The sequence below is a fragment of the Ixodes scapularis genome, unplaced genomic scaffold, assembly GCF_016920785.2.
Source record: "Ixodes scapularis isolate PalLabHiFi unplaced genomic scaffold, ASM1692078v2 PGA_scaffold4__175_contigs__length_147842914, whole genome shotgun sequence".
Taxonomy (NCBI): Eukaryota; Metazoa; Arthropoda; class Arachnida; order Ixodida; family Ixodidae; genus Ixodes; species Ixodes scapularis.
Genome location: NW_024609879.1, coordinates 21,102,385 through 21,130,253, shown reverse-complemented (window position 1 = coordinate 21,130,253; position 27,869 = coordinate 21,102,385). Strand labels below are relative to the sequence as shown.

General features: G+C 45.3%; 2 protein-coding genes across 2 annotated transcripts in view; one reads left to right on the top strand and one right to left on the bottom strand.

Moving 5' to 3' along the window:
* Positions 1–17,896, bottom strand: part of LOC115316965 — an 89,841-nt gene extending 71,945 nt beyond the window's left edge. The window contains exon 1 of the mRNA XM_042293348.1: positions 17,790–17,896. Coding sequence (XP_042149282.1) covers positions 17,790–17,850 — 61 coding nt within the window. The 5' untranslated portion in view covers positions 17,851–17,896. The remainder of the gene's footprint in view (positions 1–17,789) is intronic.
* Positions 17,897–23,661: 5,765 nt separating this feature from the next.
* LOC121837629 (piggyBac transposable element-derived protein 3-like) lies at positions 23,662–26,049 on the top strand. Its single transcript, XM_042293318.1, has 2 exons — positions 23,662–23,873; positions 24,202–26,049. The coding sequence occupies exons 1-2, from the start codon at positions 23,835–23,837 to the stop codon at positions 25,954–25,956; spliced, it is 1,794 nt and encodes a 597-aa protein (XP_042149252.1). The 5' UTR covers positions 23,662–23,834; the 3' UTR covers positions 25,957–26,049.
* Positions 26,050–27,869: the final 1,820 nt, after the last annotated feature.

The window sequence follows — 27,869 nt, the reverse complement described above, 5'->3', positions numbered from 1 at the left end:
CAAGTGACTTCGACGAGCATTTCAGATGGCTCCGAGCTGTTCTTCAAGCCATTCAGACCGCCGGACTCACACTCAAGCCGTCAAAGTGCCGGTTCGCCTATGACGAACTGAAGTTCCTAGGCCACGTGGTTAGTAACGAAGGCGTCCGCCCAGACCCCGAGAAGACTTGCGCCGTCGCGGCATTTCCAGCGCCGACAGACAAGAAGGTAGTGCGAAGATTCCTTGGACTTAGTGCCTATTATCGACGCTTCATTCGGGATTTCGCAAGGATTTCTGCACCACTTGCAAATCTCACGAAGGACGCCGAGAAGTTCGAATGAGCCGAGGAGCAGCAGCAGGCATTCGACGAGCTGAAACGACGACTCCAGACTCCTCTTGTGCTTGGACATTTCGATCAGGATGCGGAAACAGAAATTCACACGGACGCAAGTAACGCGGGACTGGGCGCAGTACTAGTTCAAGTACAAGAAGGTACCGAGCGAGTCATTGCATCCGCAAGTTGGACACTGTCCAAGGCAGAGAGAAATTACTCTACGACTGAGAAAGAATGCCTTGCGGTCGTCTGAGCAATCACGAAGTTTCGTCCGTACTTGTACGGAAGCCCGTTCTGCGTAGTCACGGACCACCACTCGCTCTGCTGGCTTGCGAACCTCAAGGACCCGTCAGGACGCCTCGCCCGATTGAGCCTCCGGCTACAAGAGTTCAACATGACTGTGGTTTACAAGTCAGGACGCAAGCACAGCGACGCTGACTGCCTGTCCAGGGCCCCTGTCGAAACACCTTCCGGCAGCAGCGACGACGATGACGACGAGTGCTTCCTAGAAGCAGTGAACACCGATGACTTGGCACGACGTCAACGAGACGATCCGGAGCTGCGCGCTTTAATCGAGCACGTGGAAGGGCGCGGCAGTACCGTGCCCCGTGTTCTTTTCACGAGCCCTGCCGACCTTCGCCATTCGACAAGGCGTACTCTACAAAGAGAACTTCAGGGACAACAACTCGCCGTGGCTGCTGGTAATCCCGACCGACCTTCGAGGGGAGATCTTTCAAGCATGTCACGACGACCCGACGTCCGGACACCTTGGATACAGCCGGACACTGGCCCGTATTCGTGAAAAGTATTACCCCAAAACCGTCCACCTCTACACCCGACCCTGTCACGAGTGCCAGCGACGCAAGAAACCACCGACGAAGCCGGCAGGTCTCCTGCAGCCAATTCCTCCGCCAACTGTACCGTTCCAGCAGATCGGAATGGATCTACAGGGTGTCGCAAAAGAAAATTTACACGGTCTTTTTTACCGCAAAAATAAACTAGGCATCGCCGAACGCTCATTCTCCGCCCAAAGGTAGTGCTAGAGGTCACAACCAGATGCCAAATTTTCAACCCGATCCGATAACTTAATCAAAAGTTATAAGTGATTTTCTGAAAATTTCAATGGGAAAATGGCGGCCGACGGAGTTTTCAAACACATGGGGCTCTATGGCACCAGAAACCGAAAACGGGCAAAAATGGGCTCCATTTTCCCATTGAAATTTTCAGAAAATTACTTATAACTTTTGATTAAGTTATCGGATCGGGCTGAAACTTTGGCATCTGGTTGTGACCTCTAGCGCTACCTTTGGGCGGAGAATGAGCGTTCGGCGGTGCCTAGTTTATTTTTGCGGTAAAAAAGACCGTGTAAACTTTCTTTTGTGACACCCTGTACTTGGTCCTTTTCCGCCGTCGACCCTGGGAAACCATTGGATAATCGTCGCCACAGATTATCTCACGCGGTACGCAGAAACGAAAGCCCTTCCTTCGGGGACTGCGGTTGAAGTCGCCAAGTTTTTCCTCGAGTCCATTGTCCTCCGCCACGGCGCTCCCGAAGTTCTGATTACAGATCGCGGATCATCGTTCATGGCACAGCTAACCCAAGAAATTCTCCGGCTCAGTCACACCAGCCATCGCCGTACCACTGCATACCAGCCGTAGACCAACGGGCTGACCGAGCGACTCAACAAGACAATCGCCAATATGATCTCTATGTACGTCGACGTAGAGCACAAGACGTGGGTTGAGGTGTTGCCCTGCGTCACGTTTGCCTACAATACAGCGGTTCAGGAGACCACTGGATTCACCCCTTTCCAGCTGGTACATGGTCGGAAGGTAACGACCATGGTGGACGCGATGCTGCCCCATGAGCCATCTGACAACGAGAGCGACGACGCCCAGGCGGTTGCTCAACGCGCCGAAGAAGTCCGCCAGCTCGCACGACTCATGATTCAAGACCAGCAACGCGTCGACGCCGGCCCCTACGACCTTCGTCGCAGGGACGTCCACTTCCAGCCCGGAGACAGGGTGTGGGTTTGGACGCCCATCCGTCGCCGCGGCCTTAGTGAGAAACACCTGAAGCGGTACTTTGAACCATACAAGGTACTTCGTCGCCTCGGCGAGCTGAACTACGAGGTGATACCCGACGGAACACGGACTTCGTCACGCCGCCCTCCACGACCGGAAGTCGTCCACGTCGTGCGACTGAAACCGTACTACGCTCGATAGGACTGTGGACCTCATGTGTTCCAAATGACTCTTTAGTTCACCGTTCTTTTTATTTGCTTTGTTTTGTTTTTGGGTTGAATCAGGACGATGCACTTTTTAAAGGGGGAGTAATGCCGCGCGCGCAGCTGGCCAAGTAGGCAGCGCACGCGTGGCCTAACGGTTATCGCGCTTGCCTTCCACGCAGGCCAGGGTTCGAATCCTGGCCGCGGCTACAGATTTTTGTTGACACTGTAATGTGATGTTCTGGTGTATTCGAGAACCGTCTTGGCTGATTCGAGGTTAGAATGTTTTACGCGCCGAACCTTCTACGCCGAACGATCCAGAAACCCACGAGGGTACATAAGGGGGATTCCGCCAGGCGAGCGGAGTGAGTTTCGCCTTAGCATTCGATCATGCTGCTTCGCCGCCTTCGACGCCCGTGTCGGTCTGTTGTTATCTTTCTTTCTCCTTTTATTTTTGGGCACAAGTTCGCCCCATTAAACCTTCAGTTTACTCAGTCCTTCGCCGCCTCGTCTCTTGTCATCCGTGACAATATCCTCGATCTGCTTCATGAGGGTCACATTGGCCAAACGAAAATGAAAATGCCCGCGCGATCTTATGTTTGCTGGCCAAGAATGGACCATGAAATCGAAAAACCAACTCAACAGTGCGAACAGTGCGCATCAATATCGGACACTCGACCGCAAGTCCCTCTGCATCGTTAGGAAGATCCAGGAACACCCTGGCATCGCCTTTATGCAGACTTTGCAGAATTGGACCAAAAGCACTACCTCATCGTCATTGATGCTTTTAGAAAATGGCCGGAAGTCATACCGATGACATCTATGAAAGCATCAGCAACCATGGATGCCTTCAAAAAATATTTCAGCACCATGGTCTTCCACAGTTTATTAGTTCCGAAGTCGAGTCGTTTCTGATTCAAAACGGCATTGACCACCTTCTCATGCCACCGTATCATCCGAAATCAAATGGTCAAGCCGAGAACTTCGTAAAGGCGTTCAAGACCGCTCTTCGTCGCGCAAAGGGAAAGGACAGCCGGAAGAGCCTGCAAGACTTCTTGATGCGATACCACATTACCCCTCATATATCCACTGGGAAGGCCCCATGCGAACATTTGAACCAGACACTATAGGACGGTGCTTGATTTGGTAAAACCCTCGGCCAAACCGTCCAGGTCTCCACAGATCTACCACTTGAACTCGCGCTCGTTCGCAATTCACCAAAAAGTCTGGATCAAGCACCCTCTGAGAAAACAGCACTGGACTAAGGGTGTGATTCAAGGAAGGGGAGGCAGTGTGATTTTCGAGGTCCTGGATGAGAACTTCAAAGTTCGCCGTGTGCATGCTGACCACCTAAAGAACAGAATCACATCCGACGCTTCCGAAGGCCTCCTGTTTTCGGTCAGCAGAAGTCCAACGATGGAACGCACTGCGTCTCTAACGGAATTTCCAACTCCAGCAAGACCAGGAGGTTCACACCGTAATTTGGAGCACATCCGAAGGTACCCTCAACGAAGACGCATGGCACCGGAGCGCTTTCAGTCTTCGTAATCGGGGAGATGTACCAGACAGCCTGCTATCATCATCGAAGGGACCATCAAGCCAGGTGCACGGGCTCGCGTGGCTGGCAGCTCGGGCGTTCGCACCGTATGTCCTGGCGGCCGGACATGCTTAGTTTCGGGTCCTCGAGATGAATATATTTGCCACCTGACCCAAGTTACAACACTTGTTCCTCTTTTCCGTCCGGTGCACCTGATGCTCGAGTTTGTTCTTGATGTCCTACTGCTGCTTAAGCGCGCTCTCAGCTCTGACTGTCATGTCAAAAGCAGCTAAAAACGTCAAATCTTTTTCTGCAAACAGATGTTGCTGCGGCAGGTCGTTGCGTATGCTGCAGACAAGTCTGTCGCGCAGCATAATGTCCAACGGCAGTCTGGTGTGGCGAAGAGGCGTTGCTGGTGTCCCAGTGGTAGCCCTTGTAGCGGAGACCTGACCTGCCGTTGACGGCTGCGATGCCATCATTGCAACCGTTGTCGATGAGGTCAAGGGTATGCTGGAGTTGCAGTCTGCTGCCAGTTGCTTCAGGGTCGTGACATAACTGTTGATTGCCTCGTCGGCTAGCTGGTCCTAACGCTGGAACTTGTGGCGACTGTATAGCTCCGAGGTTTGAGGGTCAAATTGTGTCCCAACGATATACACCAGTTACACGAAACCGATATCTCCCTGCGTCCTAGGGGCCACTAGTGCTCGAATGATGCCGCTCGTCTCTGGCCCGCAAAGCGTGAGCAGCAGTGCCCGCTTCTTGTCCATGCTCGTGATAGAAATAGCCATGAAGTAATGCCCTAAGCGTTCGATTCATGACGCCCATGACTTGCCTGTGAAGGTTCCGATGGTACCTTGGGTCGGCATGGCTTGCGGTGGCTGTCCAGGCTTCGTTGGCACGTACCAGGCCTCGTTGCCAGTTCTGTATTCGCGTAGGCAGGAGGGCTACTACCGAATACTTCGTATTTATCCTGGTCCGGCCGTTGCGATCGGTCAGCAGATCAAGAGCTTGCAAGTGCGCGCATTCTGCGAGTGCGCACGTGCTGTGTGCTGTGTACTGGTGGCTGCTGTGTCAGCATCGTCGTCATTTAGCTCAGTGTTCCGACACAGGGTATAACAAGATCAAATATTTTTTTAGAGCGCAGCTCTTAGGCGCCCGTTTCCGGCTTGAGCGGCGTCGCCGTCGCCGTCGGCGTAACCAAGATCATCCCAAGGTCACCCCAAGGTCACGTGACTCCTCCAGGTCACGTGACCCCCAAGGTCACGTGACCTCCCGAGGTCACGTGGTCCCCCCAGGTCACCTGACACCCCGAGGTCACGTGACCCCTCCAGGTCACGTGATCCCGCAAGGTCACGTGACCCGCCAAGGTCATCTCAAGGTCACGTGACCCCCAAGGTGACCCCCACGTGACACCCCAAGGTCACGTGACACCCCAAGGTCACGTGACCCCCCAAGGTCACGCCTCCCCGAGGTCACGTCACCCCACTCCCCGAAGTCACGTGACCCCCCCCCCCCCGAGGTCACGTGACCCCCCCGGAGCATATTAAAGAATGAGGGGAGGAGGAGGAGAAGGAGGAGGGGTCTACCCTCCCCTCATTACCCTTCACTCCTTCTCCTCAAGTGCTGCGCTCCAATTCGGCGTTACAGGGAGTTGTAAACGGCTTTCACTTTTTTAGAGCGCAGCTCTTAGGGGCCCGTTTCCGGCTTGAGCGGCGTCGCCGTCGCCGTCGCCGTCGGCGTCGCCGTCGCCGTCGGCGTCGCCGTCGGCGTAACCGCGCGGTGCATCATGGGAAATGTCCCATAATGCACCGCGCGAGCCCCCCACCGGGGTCACGTGACCTCGTGGGGGTCACGTGACCCCCCCGAGGTCACGTGACTCCCCTGAGGTCACGTGACCCCCTCCTCAAGGTCACGTGACCCCCTCCTCGAGGTCACGTGACCCCCCGAGGTCACGTGACCCCCCGAGCTCACGTGACCCCCGCCGATGTCGCGTGACCCCCCGATGACGTCATCGTCACTGATGACGTCACCGGCATCCACATCGTCATCGTCATCATCACTGATGACGTCACCAGCATCCACATCGTCATCGTCATCATCACTGATGACGTCACCGGCATCCACATCGTCATCGTCATCATCACTGATGACGTCACCGGCATCCGCATCGTCATCGTCATCATTACTGATGACGTCACCGGCATCCACATCGTCATCGTCATCATCACTGATGACGTCACCGGCATCCCTATCGTCATCGTCATCATCACTGATGACGTCACCGGCATCCACATCGTCATCGTCATCATCACTGATGACGTCACCGGCATCCACATCGTCATCGTCATCATCACTGATGACGTCACCGGCATCCGCATCGTCATCGTCATCATCACTGATGACGTCACCGGCATCCCCATCGTCATCGTCATCATCACTGATGTCACCGGCATCCACATCGTCATCGTCATCATCACTGATGACGTCACCGGCATCCACATCGTCATCGTCATCATCACTGACGACGTCACCGGCATCCGCATCGTCATCGTCATCATCACAGATGACGTCATCAGTGACGTCACTGATGTCGTCACCGGCATCCGCATCGTCATCGTCATCATCACTGATGACGTCATCAGCGACGTCACTGATGACGTCACTGCCATTCGCATCGTCATCGTCATCATCATTGGTGAAGCCATCAGTGACGTCACTAATGACGTCATCGGTACCCGCATCGTCATCGTCACGGATGACGTCATCAGTGACGTCAGTGATGACATCATCGGCATTGGGGGTCACGTGACCCCCCCCTGGTTAGTTTACCCCCCCCCGTGCCCTTCCCTCCTCCTCCTCAAGAGCTGCGCTCTAATTCGGCGTTACAGGGAGTTGTAAGCGGCTTTCATTTTTTGTTTATAATATCAACCTACTATGCCCCAAATATGCCCTGAACGAAGGAGTACGCGTGGAAATTCTTTCTGACAGGAGGGAACTGCGCTCATGAGAAATTAAGTTCCCATATTAACTTATTTATTTAATTATTTATTTACACTCAGTGCCAGAGGCGTTACAAGGGCGATTTAAGTGCACACAAAAAGAAGAGAAAAAAACAACATAGAGCAAAAAAAAAATTATACAGCAGTTAGGGCTCTTCACAAACAAAAAAGGTTAGTTATGGCAGTTCTAAAACGCGAACTATCAGGAATTATGTCGATGGTCCGAGAAGGTGATTACACATTGTTGAGGCGCTAGGAATAAAGGAGTCATAAAAATGTTTCGTGCAACTAGATAAAATGCCAACCCTGTGATGATGATCGGTGCGTGCTGAAGCATAATGAGGTGCTGTTAGTAGCCTTTGTTTCAGGATCGAGTTGTTATGATAAATCTTACAAAACAAGCATAGACGAATTAATTTTCTACGTTGTGAATGAGAGAAAATAATAAGTTTGGTTTAGTTATAGTAAAACTAGAAGTACGATAATATTTGGAAAGCATAAAACGAGATGCGCTATTTTGAACGCCGTGAATCACTCATTTCAATTCTGAGATGAGTGATTCAGGGCGAATCTCAGACGGAGGCCGCCTATTTCAATTTAGTGCGGACTAATGCTTTATGATAACGCAAAGGTGCAAGCGAGCTGGACAAGAATGACGAAAATAATCCCCGGAGAAAAGAAACAAGAAGGGCAAATGACAAAGACATATCTCCAAAATTTATGTTTGTCCTTTGTCCCCCTTGTTCCTGATTCTTTTCATAATGTTTTATAAAGTAGTAATCTTAATCACATGGGCGCAAGAAAAACATTTATCCAGAGATAGCCTAGCATGCGGTTCGCGGCATTTACAACATATTCAACGTAAAGCATCCAGGCCAGGCTACAAGACACAAGCACGCCCATATATTTGATGATACGGCTTTAAGAGAGAGGTTACTTATATAATAAGGACATTCGGCATCACGACGAGAAACATGCATGTATTTACACTTGTTAGTATTGAGTTTCATATTCCACAAATCCCACCATTCAGAGAGAGACACGCTTTATATCAAACTGGAGAAGATGGACGTCAGAATCAGCGTTAATATCTTGATGAATCATGCAGTCATCGGCAAAAAGACTTACAGATGAACGCGTATGTTTGCTGGAATGGCATTAATATAAATAAGACAAAGGAGAGGGCCCAGGACGGAACTATCGTGTACACCTGTGTTCTCACTCTAGTACGTTCGACTGGATGTGTGTGATAAACAGACGACCCAGTTTTTCTCACCGCAAAAATAAATTACGCATCGTTAAATTAATTCAGTCTCCGCCCAAATACAGCGTTAGCAGTTTTGACCAAAGAGCAACGTTTTAAAACTCCTTTATGAAAATTAAAAAAAAAAAAAAAAAAACTTAGGGGTGGGCGTCGATTAAAAGTGTGAACCCGATCAACCGCCACCTTTTATCGATTAATTTATTGATTATTCAGTATCGATCATTTCATGAAAAATGTTTTAGAGCGCAGCTCTTAGGGGCCCGTTTCCGGCTTGAGCGGCGTCGCCGTCGCCGTCGGCGTCGCCGTCGGCGTAACCGCGCGGTGCATCATGGGAAATGTCCCATAATGCACCGCGCGAGCCCCCCACCGGGGTCACGTGACCTCGTGGGGGTCACGTGACCCCCCCGAGGTCACGTGACTCCCCTGAGGTCACGTGACCCCCTCCTCAAGGTCACGTGACCCCCTCCTCGAGGTCACGTGACCCCCCGAGGTCACGTGACCCCCCGAGCTCACGTGACCCCCGCCGATGTCGCGTGACCCCCCGATGACGTCATCGTCACTGATGACGTCACCGGCATCCACATCGTCATCGTCATCATCACTGATGACGTCACCAGCATCCACATCGTCATCGTCATCATCACTGATGACGTCACCGGCATCCACATCGTCATCGTCATCATCACTGATGACGTCACCGGCATCCGCATCGTCATCGTCATCATTACTGATGACGTCACCGGCATCCACATCGTCATCGTCATCATCACTGATGACGTCACCGGCATCCCTATCGTCATCGTCATCATCACTGATGACGTCACCGGCATCCACATCGTCATCGTCATCATCACTGATGACGTCACCGGCATCCACATCGTCATCGTCATCATCACTGATGACGTCACCGGCATCCACATCGTCATCGTCATCATCACTGATGACGTCACCGGCATCCCCATCGTCATCGTCATCATCACTGATGTCACCGGCATCCACATCGTCATCGTCATCATCACTGATGACGTCACCGGCATCCACATTGTCATCGTCATCATCACTGATGACGTCACCGGCATCCACATCGTCATCGTCATCATCACTGACGACGTCACCGGCATCCGCATCGTCATCATCACAGATGACGTCATCAGTGACGTCACTGATGTCGTCACCGGCATCCGCATCGTCATCGTCATCATCACTGATGACGTCATCAGCGACGTCACTGATGACGTCACTGCCATTCGCATCGTCATCGTCATCATCATTGGTGAAGCCATCAGTGACGTCACTAATGACGTCATCGGTACCCGCATCGTCATCGTCACGGATGACGTCATCAGTGACGTCAGTGATGACATCATCGGCATTGGGGGTCACGTGACCCCCCCCTGGTTAGTTTACCCCCCCCCCCGTGCCCTTCCCTCCTCCTCCTCAAGAGCTGCGCTCTAATTCGGCGTTACAGGGAGTTGTAAGCGGCTTTCATTTTTTGTTTATAATATCAACCTACTATGCCCCAAATATGCCCTGAACGAAGGAGTACGCGTGGAAATTCTTTCTGACAGGAGGGAACTGCGCTCATGAGAAATTAAGTTCCCATATTAACTTATTTATTTAATTATTTATTTACACTCAGTGCCAGAGGCGTTACAAGGGCGATTTAAGTGCACACAAAAAGAAGAGAAAAAAACAACATAGAGCAAAAAAAAATTATACAGCAGTTAGGGCTCTTCACAAACAAAAAAGGTTAGTTATGGCAGTTCTAAAACGCGAACTATCAGGAATTATGTCGATGGTCCGAGAAGGTGATTACACATTGTTGAGGCGCTAGGAATAAAGGAGTCATAAAAATGTTTCGTGCAACTAGATAAAATGCCAACCCTGTGATGATGATCGGTGCGTGCTGAAGCATAATGAGGTGCTGTTAGTAGCCTTTGTTTCAGGATCGAGTTGTTATGATAAATCTTACAAAACAAGCATAGACGAATTAATTTTCTACGTTGTGAATGAGAGAAAATAATAAGTTTGGTTTAGTTATAGTAAAACTAGAAGTACGATAATATTTGGAAAGCATAAAACGAGATGCGCTATTTTGAACGCCGTGAATCACTCATTTCAATTCTGAGATGAGTGATTCAGGGCGAATCTCAGACGGAGGCCGCCTATTTCAATTTAGTGCGGACTAATGCTTTATGATAACGCAAAGGTGCAAGCGAGCTGGACAAGAATGACGAAAATAATCCCCGGAGAAAAGAAACAAGAAGGGCAAATGACAAAGACATATCTCCAAAATTTATGTTTGTCCTTTGTCCCCCTTGTTCCTGATTCTTTTCATAATGTTTTATAAAGTAGTAATCTTAATCACATGGGCGCAAGAAAAACATTTATCCAGAGATAGCCTAGCATGCGGTTCGCGGCATTTACAACATATTCAACGTAAAGCATCCAGGCCAGGCTACAAGACACAAGCACGCCCATATATTTGATGATACGGCTTTAAGAGAGAGGTTACTTATATAATAAGGACATTCGGCATCACGACGAGAAACATGCATGTATTTACACTTGTTAGTATTGAGTTTCATATTCCACAAATCCCACCATTCAGAGAGAGACACGCTTTATATCAAACTGGAGAAGATGGACGTCAGAATCAGCGTTAATATCTTGATGAATCATGCAGTCATCGGCAAAAAGACTTACAGATGAACGCGTATGTTTGCTGGAATGGCATTAATATAAATAAGACAAAGGAGAGGGCCCAGGACGGAACTATCGTGTACACCTGTGTTCTCACTCTAGTACGTTCGACTGGATGTGTGTGATAAACAGACGACCCAGTTTTTCTCACCGCAAAAATAAATTACGCATCGTTAAATTAATTCAGTCTCCGCCCAAATACAGCGTTAGCAGTTTTGACCAAAGAGCAACGTTTTAAAACTCCTTTATGAAAATTAAAAAAAAAAAAAAAAAAAACTTAGGGGTGGGCGTCGATTAAAAGTGTGAACCCGATCAACCGCCACCTTTTATCGATTAATTTATTGATTATTCAGTATCGATCATTTCATGAAAAATGTTTTAGAGCGCAGGTCTTAGGGGCCCGTTTCCGGCTTGAGCGGCGTCGCCGTCGCCGTCGGCGTCGCCGTCGGCGTAACCGCGCGGTGCATCATGGGAAATGTCCCATAATGCACCGCGCGAGCCCCCCACCGGGGTCACGTGACCTCGTGGGGGTCACGTGACCCCCCCCCCCGAGGTCACGTGACTCCCCTGAGGTCACGTGACCCCCTCCTCAAGGTCACGTGACCCCCTCCTCGAGGTCACGTGACCCCCCGAGGTCACGTGACCCCCCGAGGTCACGTGACCCCCGCCGATGTCGCGTGACCCCCCGATGACGTCATCGTCACTGATGACGTCACCGGCATCCACATCGTCATCGTCATCATCACTGATGACGTCACCAGCATCCACATCGTCATCGTCATCATCACTGATGACGTCACCGGCATCCACATCGTCATCGTCATCATCACTGATGACGTCACCGGCATCCGCATCGTCATCGTCATCATTACTGATGACGTCACCGGCATCCACATCGTCATCGTCATCATCACTGATGACGTCACCGGCATCCCTATCGTCATCGTCATCATCACTGATGACGTCACCGGCATCCACATCGTCATCGTCATCATCACTGATGACGTCACCGGCATCCACATCGTCATCGTCATCATCACTGATGACGTCACCGGCATCCGCATCGTCATCGTCATCATCACTGATGACGTCACCGGCATCCCCATCGTCATCGTCATCATCACTGATGTCACCGGCATCCACATCGTCATCGTCATCATCACTGATGACGTCACCGGCATCCACATTGTCATCGTCATCATCACTGATGACGTCACCGGCATCCACATCGTCATCGTCATCATCACTGACGACGTCACCGGCATCCGCATCGTCATCGTCATCATCACAGATGACGTCATCAGTGACGTCACTGATGTCGTCACCGGCATCCGCATCGTCATCGTCATCATCACTGATGACGTCATCAGCGACGTCACTGATGACGTCACTGCCATTCGCATCGTCATCGTCATCATCATTGGTGAAGCCATCAGTGACGTCACTAATGACGTCATCGGTACCCGCATCGTCATCGTCACGGATGACGTCATCAGTGACGTCAGTGATGACATCATCGGCATTGGGGGTCACGTGACCCCCAAGGTCACGTGACCCCCCCCCTGGTTAGTTTACCCCCCCCCCCCCGTGCCCTTCCCTCCTCCTCCTCAAGAGCTGCGCTCTAATTCGGCGTTACAGGGAGTTGTAAGCGGCTTTCATTTTTTTTTGTCAAAATAATTTTTTTGTCTTTTCTGAATACGATAAAAGCCGCAATATCGAATTTTGATTATGATTCAACCACCTCAATACGTAGTTTAGAACAGTTCAAAGACACTCACACTAACGTGTTTTTGCCTCAGATGCTTGAGGCCAACGAGGTTTTTTGTTTATATTCTCAGGCAAGACGGGCAAGACGGGCAAGACGGGCAAAATGTCATTTATTTGTTGTACATACCCTCAAGCGTCGAACCATTGTAGAAGGGAGGAGTAAAGCAAACAAAAAGAAAAACGACAAAACAAAAGATGCCGCGACAAATAAAAAAAAATCTGATTTGCAAAAGCTGAAAGCAACATCTGCTAAGAAAAAAAAAAAAGAAAAAAGCTCATAGTGGCTCATCTACATGCATGTAAATTGAGATTAGAGAAAAGGAAAAAAATCGGGTTTTGTTTCAAAATCTGCTGGAAGGTGGTTCCAGTCACTTGTAAGCGGAATAAATGAATAGAAAAAGGTGTTCGTTTGGCAACGCGTTAATCCAACTTTAATCTGAGCGTTCACATTGGAAGAGTAATAGTTAGGCAAGGGAAAGAAATAATCTCAGAACGACTGTTGATGATACACTTCATGAAACAGTGTCTGCTAGACTAAACAGACACTCGTCGTACGGCGCTGAAGCAGCCGAGACATGTGTGACACTCTGCCCTTGTCTGGAGTTATAAACCTCCCCCTTACAGTTTACTCTCGGTTAACATTTCACTTAAAGTTCTCCCTTGATGGAAGTGTACTCGTTCACATGGTTAAAAATCGCGCACAACGGGACGAGGAGCAACGAGTAAGGAACACAGAACACAGACAGGCGCGCACTTACAACTCTGGTATATTATGTGAAGAATAGAAAGATGATGCATTTATTTCGTAACTTGGGTATAAAAAAATATAACCTTTTTGACCGAATGAAAAACAGACTCCTTATCCCATATATTGCCCGGAAAACATTGTACGCTTTCCCTCGTGCATTATATAAACCAGACAACAAAATGGTGATAAATGATCACACTCCCCAATTTTATATTGTATTACTTATTTATTAATTTTGACACAAACCAAATCTGAGTGTATTTTTAAAACAGAATTATCAACTTACTGTCAAAATGAAAAACTTAAAGTAAATCAATCTGCCCTTCTTAACATCACGGCTTTCAGATCGTTTGGGTTTCACTCTTGGATGCATGCGTTGTTTTTGCACATATAAAGGGGTATGGGATATAAGAAAACACATACGACATCACTTCTCAGTCTAGTCCTTATGTAAAGTCAGGACCAGCATAGACAATTTAGCTAGAATGATCGTTTTAAAAATTCATGAAATACGCCGGTACGTGCTCTCACTCTATGGAACAAATAATTTTATTTCCTGAGCTTGCTCATTTACTCAAATACTCGAAAGAACCTCGCTTAATTAAAATAACTATAAATATTATATAGTCAAATGCATATGCGAAAACAAGCTAGAAAAGTAGCCAGATATCTCTAATATATGTTAAAATTTACCTGTTGCAGCTGATATAATTTTCCCACGCCAGACGATCATAGAAAAGAGCAATATCTAGCTGAAAAAAGCCTCAGATGGCAACACTGTTTCCAACAGTTTTGTCCAGTTCTAAACTTTGTGGAACAAAGACACTGTGACCACCTGTGGTTACCTACTGACAGAGCTAACTCTTATGCCATTGTTCTTCAATGAGTGTTTCTTGTGATTCTGGACTGGCAGGCTGTTCAATTCTAAATACGATTAGGCGCCCGACAAATGGCTAAGGGAGAGCTGCGACAAAAAGAAAGTCCTCGCGTACAGCAAACTGAAAAAAAATAATTTTAGGTCTAAATAAGTTTGTGTCTTGGACACCGAGCGATGTTTTTCGGTATTTTTCTGTTAAACCCAAAACGTCTGCGGCCTTCAAATATGTAGGGCTGCGCCAATGATCAATTAAGCAGCCGATTAATCGATGCATTCTTTAATCGCGATTATTTTTAACATGTGGATCGGTAAACGTTTTACGGACAGAAAGAAAGTTAACGTAAAATGCTTTCAACACGCAGACGTGAACCAGTACAAGAGTAGTAAGCTGGGCGAGTTGGTAAACGTTGAACATGGTTAAAAATCGCGCACAAAGAAACGAGGACAAACGAGAAAGGAACACAGAACATAGACAACCGCGCACTCACAACTCTAGTATATTAAGTGAAGAAAAGAAAGATGAAGCACAATTTTTTTTACAGGGAACAACGTCACCAGGGTAACCAGGGGGACCGGTAAACAGATCAGTCGCAGCCAAATGATCGCAAGAAGGCAATTTCTTTTTTGCTCAAAGCTACCGACAGCTGACTAACGCAGCGATCGGCCAGGCTCAAGATGTTGAACGATTCAAGCACCTCGCGCGTTTTTTTTTTTTCTTTCTTTAAAGCGGCCAATGATCGATGTTTTTTCTAAAGATGGCGTGCACGTACAGGTCTTACAGTGCACCGAAAGGTGACCTCCTACAGTGAATGTTAAAGAGAGTTTGTGCTCTCGTAACCGGTCATTCAGACACCGTCCCGTCTGTCCAACATACTATCTTCCACATGAAAGAGGAATGCTGTATACAACGCCCGATGAACAAATAACAAAAAGCCGCACGTGTTTTTTTTTTTTTTTTGTGGCACGTGTTTTTTGGTAATTTTTCTGCCTTTTCACGAACCTTAGAAGAAATTCGTCGCATTTCTTTAGGGGCTTATAGTACTACGGGCACACCATACCTACTTGCCACTTGTTGTAGATTTTGTGATATTTTGTGTAGGCATGGCATAACCACCACCCGGTTTTTTTCAACGGGGAGCCTAGTTTTTTCACCCCCGTTTACATTCTTTACCAGCGTTCCTATCACTTCACTTCATCCATTCATTGGAGTTTCTTGGGCCAAACCGATAGACTAAAATTTTCAGGGTTCCCGAATCAGGTCTTCATTGAAGTGATAGGAAATAAATGGTTAACGGAATGAAACGGTTCACAACCCTATTGAAAAATCTTATTTGTAGGAGTAATTTCTCTTTCTAATAAGCACATATGAATCATACAAGATATATAAGAACATATAAGAACCATATAAGAACAATATCAGAACTATGTAAGATATATAAGAACACATAAGAACCGTATAAAGAAAACTTGTGAGAAGTTTCTTATGCGTTTTTATATGGTTCTTATATAGTTATTATATAGTTCTTATATAGTTCGTTTATGTTCTTATATGTCGCGTATGATTCATGTGTGTTTATTGGACAATAAATTTCTCATACAAACGGCGTTTTCACTCGGGACGGTCACGTATCCTAAACTATCGGTCTTCGTCTTACCTCACTTATATTTTGCTCGCCATGCAAAGGAAAAGTTTAGGTTTTCAAGGGTGGTTTTCTTCACAATTAGCATAAATTTATTGTATATATTTAGTTGTATAAAATATTGACCCGACAGCAGTGTTTCACTCAAAACAATTCACCCTATATTTTTAAATTAGTTTAAGTTATTTTTTCTTCGCACGTTGATAGTGTTTCTTCTCCAAAACTTGCCTTTCTTTGGCGTCTGACGAGCGGAAATTTAATTTTAGAGTTAGCAATACAGGTTAGAAACTACACTGGGCGTCGTTCTCTGCTGTATCTTGCAAAAGAAGCAAAAGCGACTGGCCTTCTAAGTGCCGGAAACATTTCACTTCGGAGGCTGCCATTTGTTTGTAGAAAGAAGCAGGATAAGAAGGAAACTAGAAGATGGACACTTGAAGCTCGGGGTGATTATACTTCAAAGAGTACTAGCACTTTGACCAGTGTTCGGTGTCGTTGTCCATTGTTTTTGGGTTGTGTCTAAAGGTTTAAACGGTAAGTGAATTTTTTAAATAAAATTTGAGCTTTGAATTTTTATAAGCTTTTTTGTGTCTGTCGGTATTTTTAGAAGTAATCATTGTTTTCAGAATTCCCACGAAACAAGTCGCAGAATACACCGATTTTTAAAAAATAAATGAACACTGAAAAAACATCCCAGATTGGTCTCATAAATAAGCACCCCTAAATCTGCAGCCCAGTTATAATAAAAAATAGGCTGCAGATTTTCTTGTGCTTATTTGTGAAAACAAATAGCTAAGTTATTTGGATACAATTCAAGAGTCATAAGCGATTTTAAGAAATTTTCAGCAACGAACTGGCGGCGTTTGGTGCCGGCGAACACATGAAGACAATTATTTCTGCTACCTGTAAAGAGCCCAAATTAAAAAAAAAACGTTTATTTTTTTATGTAAATAGCGATACGTTCTCAAACTTTCGTATCTGCATGGTCCCCACCGTCAACATTACATATAAGTAGAAACTTCAGTGTTCGAGAAAGGGATTTTATTTCTGCCACCAGAAAAAAAAATCAATTCTCTTGTTTTCCAGACACTTGGTAAAACGCACCCTTGAACTGAAGAATCAAGGAAAAGGAACCTTTTGATCGGCTTGTGTCCCCAACAGTAAAGCCGGGACTAAACAAGAATGGTACACGTATGTGAAACGTTAACTCTGAAATTCTCTTCAGCTGGTTACATTCGGTCGTGAGGTAATTGATTTGCTGGTTTTCCCCGTTTTTTTTTTTTTTTTTTTTTTAATATTAAGGAGGTTGTAATTGATTCTGCTAAGAAAGTATGGCTGCCCGCTCGCCCGCTGGGAACTAGTCTTTTTGCTTTTCGTAATCATGTAATAATAAAAGTGTTTCAGAATTTTCTGCCCAATATAACGTACATAAACGGTCTTTTTTTTTTCGAACGTACTCATAATTGTAATCTACTCTCCAATTGGTTGATATAGCTTCCTCCCGTTCTTCGTATTTCTGATCAAACCATGGTACTGATTTCCGTTCGGTGGTTTATCTTTAGTCTAACACGTTATTTTTTGTGTTTTTTTTTTCATGTTTCCTATTGTGTAATAGTTTACGCACCCCTACTAAACTTCTCACTGGGCGATATTGGTATGAAAGGAAATAACAAAAAAAAAAAAAAACGAATCCTGGCGTTTTTCGTAGGCACTTACCTTCTCCCTCGCCGTGACTCACAAAAAGAATAAGGCAAAATATCCACATGAGCAGTTTCATGTCTCAAAGCTTCGATGCGATGTTTATGCAGTGCTATGAACTTCGTCTTGCGTACCTCGAAAGTCTAAAACAGCTTAATGAAAGCTTACCTTTATTAACGCCTGAGCAAGGTGGGTATTATTGCATCACCAACGAGTTCATTGTCCTGTCAGGACGAAACTTACTGAAATGACCTTTTGGCTGGTGCTTTTTTTTATTGTTTTTTCATCACTAAAATAGAAATTCCAATTGCTTACACTTCCTACAAAATAAAAAGGCAGTTCAGTGCCCTGTGAGAGAACTTACAACGTAAGAAGGATTTTCCAGAAGGTGGGCGTCTCTTTCTGTCGCAATCTGCGCAGAGAATAACCTTTACGAAGACTGCAAAACATTTGCGCAGACCAGCTACGCACAAATCATCACAGAAAACCCAAAATTACAATCGGATGTGAAAGTTTTCTTTCTTAAGAAAGCGACAGAGCTTCGCGACACTACTCTTTTTTTTTAAATACGTCTCATAAAAAGGGGGCGGATTTCATTGTTTTGCAGGGTTGTCACTTCTCAAAAACAAACAAACCTTTGCGAGGACTGAACTGTTATTAGTAGCAATACATTACCTAGAATTAAAAAAAAAAAAAAAAACTTATATTGCCACGGACCGGTTCACGTTACACATGTTTTGCCTTAATATTTTTAAGTACACATGCCCTGACGTGCGCATTAGTGTAGGCAAAGAAGACTATGATAGATCATATAGAACTACACAAGGGTTAATCACGCCAGGGAAAATATAACAAGAGGGCGTCGTTACATTTTTGCAGTTATGTACTTTAAAAATACAGGTTTCAAATTAAACCAGTAATAGCAAAAAAGAAAAAGAAAACAGTCGCAATATAAATTAACTTAAAGAAATAAGTTGAAGCTAAATAAATGAGAAAGAACGGTAAAATTCAAAGGATCGGAAAGTGACGCGTGAGTTACCCAACTTCCTGCAAATGTTGGATTAAAAAGAACGCGTTTTAATGATAGTTAGATTCGTGTTGAGGTAGGGTGGAGGGCGACCTCTGTGCTCCACCAAGAGTGTCGATGAAACACGTTCTCACCTTCAAGGTTCTCAGTCAAACGATATTCGATCGACGCAAGGACTTAAAAATTTAGATGGCGTGCCTCCAAATTCAGCCCTAAATTTTGCTTCTGTTTGGAAGGGGTAGAGGAAAGGGCCGGAGTGGAGGCGAGTAGCGTGGCTCCGTCAAAACGATCCCATGTTGAAAGAGAGAAAAAAAAAACGACAAGGCAATGCTTTTACGCGCTAGTGCAACCCTTTGAATCCGCCCATTCACTTGACCTCGCAGGCTTCGACCATTTCTCTCCGCTGCTGTTCAGACAAAGCTCTCTACGAGGAATGCTGTGGACGAAAAAAACAGGGCGTGCAGCTCCAAGTCGGTATTTCATCCAGACTAGTTTACGGCAGGAGCTGTTAGGGCCCCTATCCCACGAAAAAACCACGAGATTGCGGGGAAAAGAAAGATAGCTTCTCTGTGCTAACCCTCTTTCCCCATCACCTTCTCTCCTCGTACAGCTTTCAATGGTGAGACGGTCTTCCCCGTCCCATCATCACCGCCGTCGCTGCGGGGTTCTGGAAGTCCTGCGCGCGTCTAAAAAAAAAAAAAAAAGGCGCGACCCTGGGCGGCGTTTTTTCAGTTCTCTCTCCCTCCCTCCCCCCCCCCCCCCCCCCCCCCCCTTTTCCTGACAGGACCTGACAGTACAAGATTGGCTGTCCACCCTTGGAGCAGGAATGGCAAGCGCACTGCACTGATCAGGGTGGGAGGAGAAGTGCAGTGGCACGAGAACAGCAAACGGTGCGAGACACCGACTATCGCGCACGAGAGGAAGCGTGTAAGCTGAATGAGTGATTCTAGTTTTGTGGCGCTCGAGCAACTAAGCCGAAATGTGCCACGTGCAGAAACTATTGCAGGAAAAGGGTTAACAAGAAGACGGAGCTATTGCAGCTCGTGATTCAATAAAAGTATAAACATAGACCATGTAAAACATATGAACATGAATTTCAGGTAATTATCTAGGATGATTGAAAACATGGCAGAAAAGGAGTAGTTATAACAGGTGTAATAGTCAGTTATTTTACAAAATTGCAAAATATTCCTGAAAGGCACAAGAGGTTCATCTCCTGGCAAGAATAAGGGATTGAATGGGAGATGGGATCCAAAAATACTAGTAAAACAAGCTCGTGGTTTTTTTATCTAAGAACCTGCAGTGCCACAGAATATGCTGACAGTCAAAGTTATGCCACATTGCCCCCAGCTTTGGTATAGTCATCAAAAAGCAAGTATATATGTCTTAAACGTCTGTGTCCAATATGCAAGCGACACATTAACCGCGTGGTAGCGGTTCCTCTAGTAGGAACTTTCCTGTAGTCCTACACAAGGTTTAACATTATCTAGTTCATTGTCGTTTTTTTTTTTTTGTCACATTCTAACTGTAAAAGTTCGGAAATTGATTCTTTATAACGTGTTTAAACTCTTCGTAGGAAAGGCCATCAGATGCTTTTAGGTGACCATTAACAGAGGCAGCCAAAGCATCTGCTGCTTCGTTACCTAGAACACCTACATGGCTCGGTGCCCAGAGTGCTGATGAGACGAGACAAGGTGATAAAGCGTGCCTAGTATTCAGCAGGGTATCGCTTAACGGCCAGCTATTTTTCTGGAACAAAAGATCGAATCAGAAACAATTGATCGGCCAAGGCCACGATACTGTGTTTGACCCCTAACAACCTTGTTTTGCTCAATTTGAATGCACGTAGCATTGTTAATAAATCAACTCAGCTTGAATCAGTACTCATGGAGCATGAATATGATATATTCATCTTGACAGAAACTTGGCTAACTACCGAAAAAAAATTCAGTTTCTGCCACTACAATATATAGTTTATCGCAAGGACCGAAGAAGTAGGGGAAGGCGTGTTGCTATTATAATTAAGGATGAATATGCCTTTGTGGAAATGCATGTAGTTGACGATATAGAATGCATCGCTGCTAAGATTTTGATAAGCGAGAGTTCTGTTAGTATGGTTGCCCTTTACAGACCCCCTGAGTCAGACCCGAACTATTTATTTGGGCTGAATGATTACCTTTGCTTATATGTTAAGGAAAACTAAAAACTTGTTCTTTCGGGTGACTCTTACTTACCCCATATTGATTGGAATAATCTGTGCGAAAGTCCCAGTGATGGTCCCCGCCCTCGTTCGCTTTAGATGTAGCATTTTATCATGACTTGACGCAAATTGTCGAAACCAGCAAAAGAACGCAGGGCTACTGTGAGTCGTTACTCGACCTCATATTTCCTAGTGGAAACATCATACTCATGACAGCTGAGAGACGACTTTTCGGAACCCTAAGTTATATTAACATGCGGCTTGTTAAAACAAAAGCTGCTTCCTGCGACACTCGGAAAGTACTGAATTTTAGAAATGCCACCGGTGTTGCGATCTTAGAGTGCCTGGATGAAAATTTCGAAGTACATAAAGAATATGCTTCTTTGCCTACATCAAGAGTAGAAGACGTCTGGGGCAGACTTGTACGTAGTTCGACTACCCTGCTCAAGTTACTGTAGTTTAATTACTTTTCTTAGTAGTTTAGTAACTTTCAATTACATTTCTGTTTTAATTATTAGTTTACTTAAATTACTTTTTCCGAGGAACTTCTAATCAAATTAAAAATAGCTTTCGAATTTTAGTGGTTGGCTTGCTTACCAACAATCATTTCTGCAAAAAAAGAGATTAACTGCTGGAAAATCGGCTGATATTTGCATAGAGGGGCAAGCACGTGGCGTAGGCAGGAAGGGGGGGGGGGGGGGAAGAAATTTGGAGGGTCCGGAACCTTCTAAAATTGTCACGAGCTTCCATTGCAACAACCCTGCTTCGAGGCGCAGAATGCGTACAAATGCATCACAAGTGAGGCCAAATAAATGCGGGTTTAGAGCCGAAAACTGGTGTCTTTTTGTCCCGAAGTTCAAGAGGACGACGCATTTGAAAAAAGGGCTTGTCCCCGCTTCTCTCCAACGTAGGAACTCTCGCCCACTACAGAAGGTGTACATACTGCTTCACACAAAGGAGGCAACAAAATGTAGCACCCGCTCTGAAGCTCATCTGGTGCTCCCGTAGTTCGGGCTGTACTTGAAGAATCGCGTGCTAAAGGGCAACGCTAAGGTGGCTTTTTTGCATTGCCTTTTTTCCCAAAGCTCAAATATGCATTTCTTCCAAGATTTAAAAATCGTGCGAGAGACCTTAGTAATTCACCCACGTTTAAAAAAATAATAATAATAATAAACTTGAAGTACATTCTCTGATCATGTGCTTGTAAGTTGTACTGAACTAAAATATTTTTGCAAGTACTTTACCGAGTAAAGTACGACTTCAATATACATTCCCCAAATATGAAAAACAAAACATGGCGTATCGACATGTGAAAACGCGCTATTCTTTGTCAAGACGTCATCTGGTCACTTCTCTAGGTGACGTAATGGCGGCTAAAAGACCGATACAAAAAAGGGCCTTATAAGTTCATTATGTTAAATAGTTCGTCAGCGAGAGTAAAACAACTGCTCTGTGGCAACTTGACTTAATCCAATATTCGCTGCCTATTAAAAAAAAACGAAAACAAAAAAGTGATGCACCTTTGATTGCTTCTAAAAATACCGTATAGGGGATGAAAGGGCATCATGAAAGTTTGTGTTAAAAGGTACGTGTACTTTACTTTGAAAGCACATTGTATTTATAGTGCTTTACTTCTTCAGGTACATTGCATTCGGTGGACATACTACATTACCTGAAGTACACAACCTCTAATTTACTTTGTATTTTACTTCAAGTACTTTTTAAATGTACTTTACGTAACCCTGTAAACAAGCAAACACTATCTGCAAAATCAAGCTCAGGCAGTCCTAAACCTCAAAGTAAAAGTGGCACATCCGCAGTACATTTTTTACCAATAACCAAAAGAGTAAAAAACAATTAAGCACGCTGAAGCAGAAACAGGTATTGAAGCATTTCTGTGAAAACACAAGCAGCATTATATTTGACTAGCAGAATTTCGCTAACGGATCAAAATCTATGTACTTTATTTACCATAAAACAAACTATAAAAGGAACTTCAAAACTAACTCGCTACTCTTTTACGGTAATTAGTCATTTACTCAATTATTTCCATTTGAGTAATTTCTACTCTACTCAAATCACTTTTGAGGTGAATACTCTGTAACCTAACTTAATTCTTTTAGTAACTTGTACATGTCTGGTCTGGCGAAAGTTAAAAACGGTCATCAACAACGCTATCACGCTCTCCGTCCCGTTTCGCATTAAAAAGGTTCTCAGGAAAAGCCCGTGGATTACAAGAACAATTATGCGGCTAAAAGGTAAATTAAAAAATTACGAAAAGGATTCAAAAAAGATAAACGGACTACATTTAGGGGTTTCCAGAAATTATACACGCATCTCATTTGTTACTCCATGCTATACCTGAGTCTCAATATTTTTTTATGAACCCTACGCTCCAAAAGTTTGTGACGTCAGCACCACAGAAGATTTTTAAGGTATCTTTCACGAACAAAAGATAAGAGTTACAGCTCTCACTGTTGATAGTGTTTCGATTAGTGATCAGCGAGACATGGCTGAAACCTTGAACGAATATTTCCAGTCTATTTTTACTTTAGATGACGTTTGTCCCGTGTTCCGGTCCCTCGGGTAGGCTACCGCTGGTGCTCAGAATATTAAAATCAGTCAACCCGGTATTTTCAACCTATTACTGCTCTTAACCCATTAATGCCCCATGTTGCATATCTGCAACACAGACTTCAACTGCTCAAGAAAAATACATCGGGCCCATTTTGTGACAAAAAGTTGTCAGTGCTCTTCTCAGTGGGCATTTCTCAATCCAAGGAGTTCAGATTTTCACCACTAGGGGCAGCGCTGTGCTCGCAGGAATCGTTTGAAAATGGCGTCCTCCACGCCGTGCGGGAGTTCTCAAAACCAGGTATGTTTACATTTCCACAAAGAACCTAAAACTGAAAATAGGAGCTCTATATTACCGGAGGAGCCTCTAGGAATGTCCTTCGCGTGAATCGCATGCAGAATCTCGCATTTCATACATTATATGAAGCTGGATATTTTTTATTCCTGGCATGTTGCAAATGTGCAACAGTGGGCAGTGAATGTCACTTCACACGGTTGTTGCATATATGCAACATTCGCTTTTTTTTCAATTTTCGCTACAATTTTGTTGTTCGGTTAGGTAATACCTTTCAGCTGTCATTTCGGGATGTTGTTTCACTCTTGGTAATTTGTTCTTATCCCATCTACAGGCCGTCATTGCACCTTCAGCCTTCTATGGTGTGCCAAGGACAAGACCAAAGCGGTTCCTTGGAAATGACAACCTGCTGGACAACATCGATTGCAACGAGAGTGATCTCTCGGGTGAAAGCAGCAGCGAAGAATGCGAAGCAATCACTGAAGATAGCAGCGATGAAGACGTCGAGAGCACTGACGCTAATGTTGAGACAGGAGTTGCTAAGGGGGACCTGAAAGGAGCCTATGCGAACAAACGCTACACATGGAAAAAATGTGCGTTTGACCAAGCTGGCACAGACTTTGAAAATGACTTCCCTCTGCCTCCTGCTGAACCCCTGTCAGCGAAGCAGCTTTTTGACCTGTTTGTTTCGAGGAGCATGCTGGGACACGTTGTCGAAGAAACCAACAACTACTATATGCAGAAGCACGGAACACCCCTAAACATGACAGTCGAAGAGCTCACCTCGGTTCTAGGAATGTTTTTTCGCATGGGACTTGTGGATATGCACAATGTACGTGCCTACTGGGAACATGGAAGCCGCTATGAGCTGGTTGCACAGGTGATGTCGCGCAATCGATTTGAGAAGATTGCTGGTCACTTGCATTTTGCTGACAACGACGGTGCAACAGACGAAGTGAAACAAGACAAATGCTGGAAGCTGCGACCATGGCTGTCAGCACTGCGGGGAAACATGCTGAAAATACCTCAGGAATGCAAGTCATCCGTCGACGAAATTTTGATTCCTTTTCGTGGAAGGTCGCAAATTCGTCAGTACCTTCCAAACAAGCCGAAGTGCAAGTGGGGCCTCAAGCTCTGGGCTCGTGCTGGCGAGTCTGGACTTTGTTACGACTTTGACATCTACCAGGCATGCAGCAAGGGAGCCTACGGAGACCAAGAAGGATATCAGTTAGGCCTTGGTGCGGGAGTGGTGCTTCAGTTGTGTTCAAGTCTCCCTGAACGGGACAACAATCTCATCGTTGCTGACAACTTTTTCACGGGACCACACTTAGTTTGCGAGCTAACGCGGAGGGGTATCTCGTACATTGGAACTGTGAGAGAGAACAGACTGCAGTCGTGCAAACTAATGGATGAGAAGGCAATGAAGATGCAAGGTCGTGGCACGTGTGATTCATGTGTCGCATCATGTGGTGACAGAAGCATGATAGCTGTAAAGTGGTTCGACAACAGACCGGTCACACTTCTTTCTAACTGCACTGGTGTGGAACCGGTCACCTCTGTAGAGAGATGGGACAAGAAAGAGAAGTCTCGCATCTCAGTTGAATGTCCAGCAATTGTACCCGAGTACAACAGATCGATGGGTGGTGTTGACCTACTAGACAAGATGTGCTACAGCTACAGGTTTTCCATACGCTCGAAGCGGTGGTACATGTACATATTTTGGCACACCGTCAAAATTGCTGCTGTGAATGCGTGGTTTCTGCACAAGCGTCACTCACTGCAGCAAAGGGAATCTTCCAAGCCTCTGCGAGAATTTCTTGCGGACCTTGCCACGAGCTTGGTTTTGTACAGGAAGCGTCCGCCTGGCCGCCTTTCTCGAGAGAATCTTCCCTTGGTGAAGCGGGCGTCACCACAAGTTCCACGCGACGTAAGAGGCGATGGTAGCCATCATTGGCCCATTTGGATGGACCGCCGCAACAGATGCAAGTTGTGCACAGGAGGCTACAGCTACGTCGCTTGCTCAAAGTGCAATGTTCACTTGTGCATAAACAAAGACCGGAATTGTTTCGTCGATTTCCATCGGGGTTAGGTAACTTATCCATGCTAGGAAGCACGTCTTTCTATGTTTTGTTCATCACTGCTGTGCCTTGTTTGATAAAATAAACTTCTTATATATGGCTAATATTTTGAGATATTCACTTACTGCCCAGTGTTGCAGATATGCAACAAGCTATAGTAGACAATTCGTAGCACTTATGAAATTTTTTTTGGCCCCTGTGTCTATATTTATGTTCAGTGACCCTGTATTCAATATATTTTTCAAATACTCTCACTATTTTTTGCACTGGGAAGCAATGGGTTAAACACACACAAAAAAAAATCAGCCAGACCAGAAGGAATTTCGAAATAGTTTTTAAAACGGTATGGTTAATAGATGTCCCATTACCTAAAAATGCTGTATTTGAAATCACTTAAAAAAAGTGAGATTCCAGGGATTAGAAGTGCCCGAAAATAACTTCTGTTCATAAGCGAGGTAATAAGTCGCTAATGCATAACTATATGCCTATATTATTATTAATCATGTCATGTGAAATGTTTGAACACACCATGACTGACTATTTAATGTATTCATGAAAGCAACGGTATCTTAGGTAATAACCAGCAGGGCTTTCGACGTGTTTACACGACAGTTACGCAGCTTATTTAGGTTACTCACGAACTCAGCTACTGCATTGATAGAGGGGACAAAGCCGACATAATACTTTTCGATTTTGCTAAAGCTTTTCATCGAGTATCGCCCATCAGAAGCTACTATTTAAAATTAACATCATCCTTAACAATAGCCCAATAATTCGATGGACGGAAGCTTATATTTATGAAAGAGAATAAATGGCACATATTAAGCATGAAAAATCGCCACCTTTTACTGTGGTTTCTGAGGTTACTCGGGGTTCTGTGCTTCAGCCTCTACTTTTCATTTTGTTTAATAGTGACATGGGTAAACATCTTGAGGGGACTGTTCGTATTAACACATCCCAAATGAAACAGTAATTTTGTAGTGAAATCACTAGCAGTTCTGACCAACTAAAATTCCATGGGCACTTCAAAAAAGTAAAAAAAAATGGTGCGATGATTGCCAAATGGCAATGGACACTAATATGATTGTTTAAATGATAATGACATAAAAGTTTCCCCCTCCAGAGTCTGATTATCGCCTTGGAGATGATCTGCTTACAAATGTAACTGAACAAAAGTACGATGTTCGAAATGCTCTTGCATTAAGTCGAAGGCCAAGATGATGGACTGCATTTTTAAGACAGATGCTGTGTTGATCCGTACACAATTCCGCAATAGACCATACGGGAACAGACTAGTGAGTGGTACAATCGGATCAGACATCGCCTGTCAAATCCCCAGGTTGTGTGTGAAAGAACTTTGAGAATATTAGATGACCACAAGCACTTCTGCTTCAGCACCTTGACTTGTCAGCCCGTGTCTGTGTCTTCTACTTGTGCTCGTATTTTGCGCTACCTTTATTTCTGTAGCCCTTGACATAAGCCAGAAAGGTAATTTTCTTGTCAAAAACAACTCCTAAAAATGTGTGCTCGTGCTTTACAGGCGTTGCAGCGCTGTTGAGCTGCAAGCACAGTCGTCTGCGATAACCACCTATTTTTGCCTTGATCGAGTTTCTAATCCGAAATCTTCAGATGTGATTTTTGACGTTTATTAAATATATTAAAATGTGTTACTTGCTATACATTTCTATTCAGGTTTTATTTGCGTGGGCGGGCACATCTGCTATGGTCATCATTTGATGATCAACAGGCCGCCTTCGGGCATACACCAGCGAATACTTGGATAAGGATGGCTAGTTGGGCTAGTTGGTTTTGCATCATGGTGTAATACGCCAAAACAACAGGGACAAAAAACGAAGGGAGAACTAGACAGGACGCGGCGATGACAGAATTAAAAAAAAAAATAAAAACAGGCACACTTGGCAGA

Excerpts from the sequence above, each read along its gene's own strand:
- LOC121837629 (XM_042293318.1), top strand. The coding sequence starts at position 23,835 with ATGGCGTCCTCCACGCCGTGCGGGAGTTCTCAAAACCAG. Across the intron at positions 23,874-24,201 it reads GCGGGAGTTCTCAAAACCAG|GCCGTCATTGCACCTTCAGC; the intron begins GTATGTTTACAT and ends TCCCATCTACAG.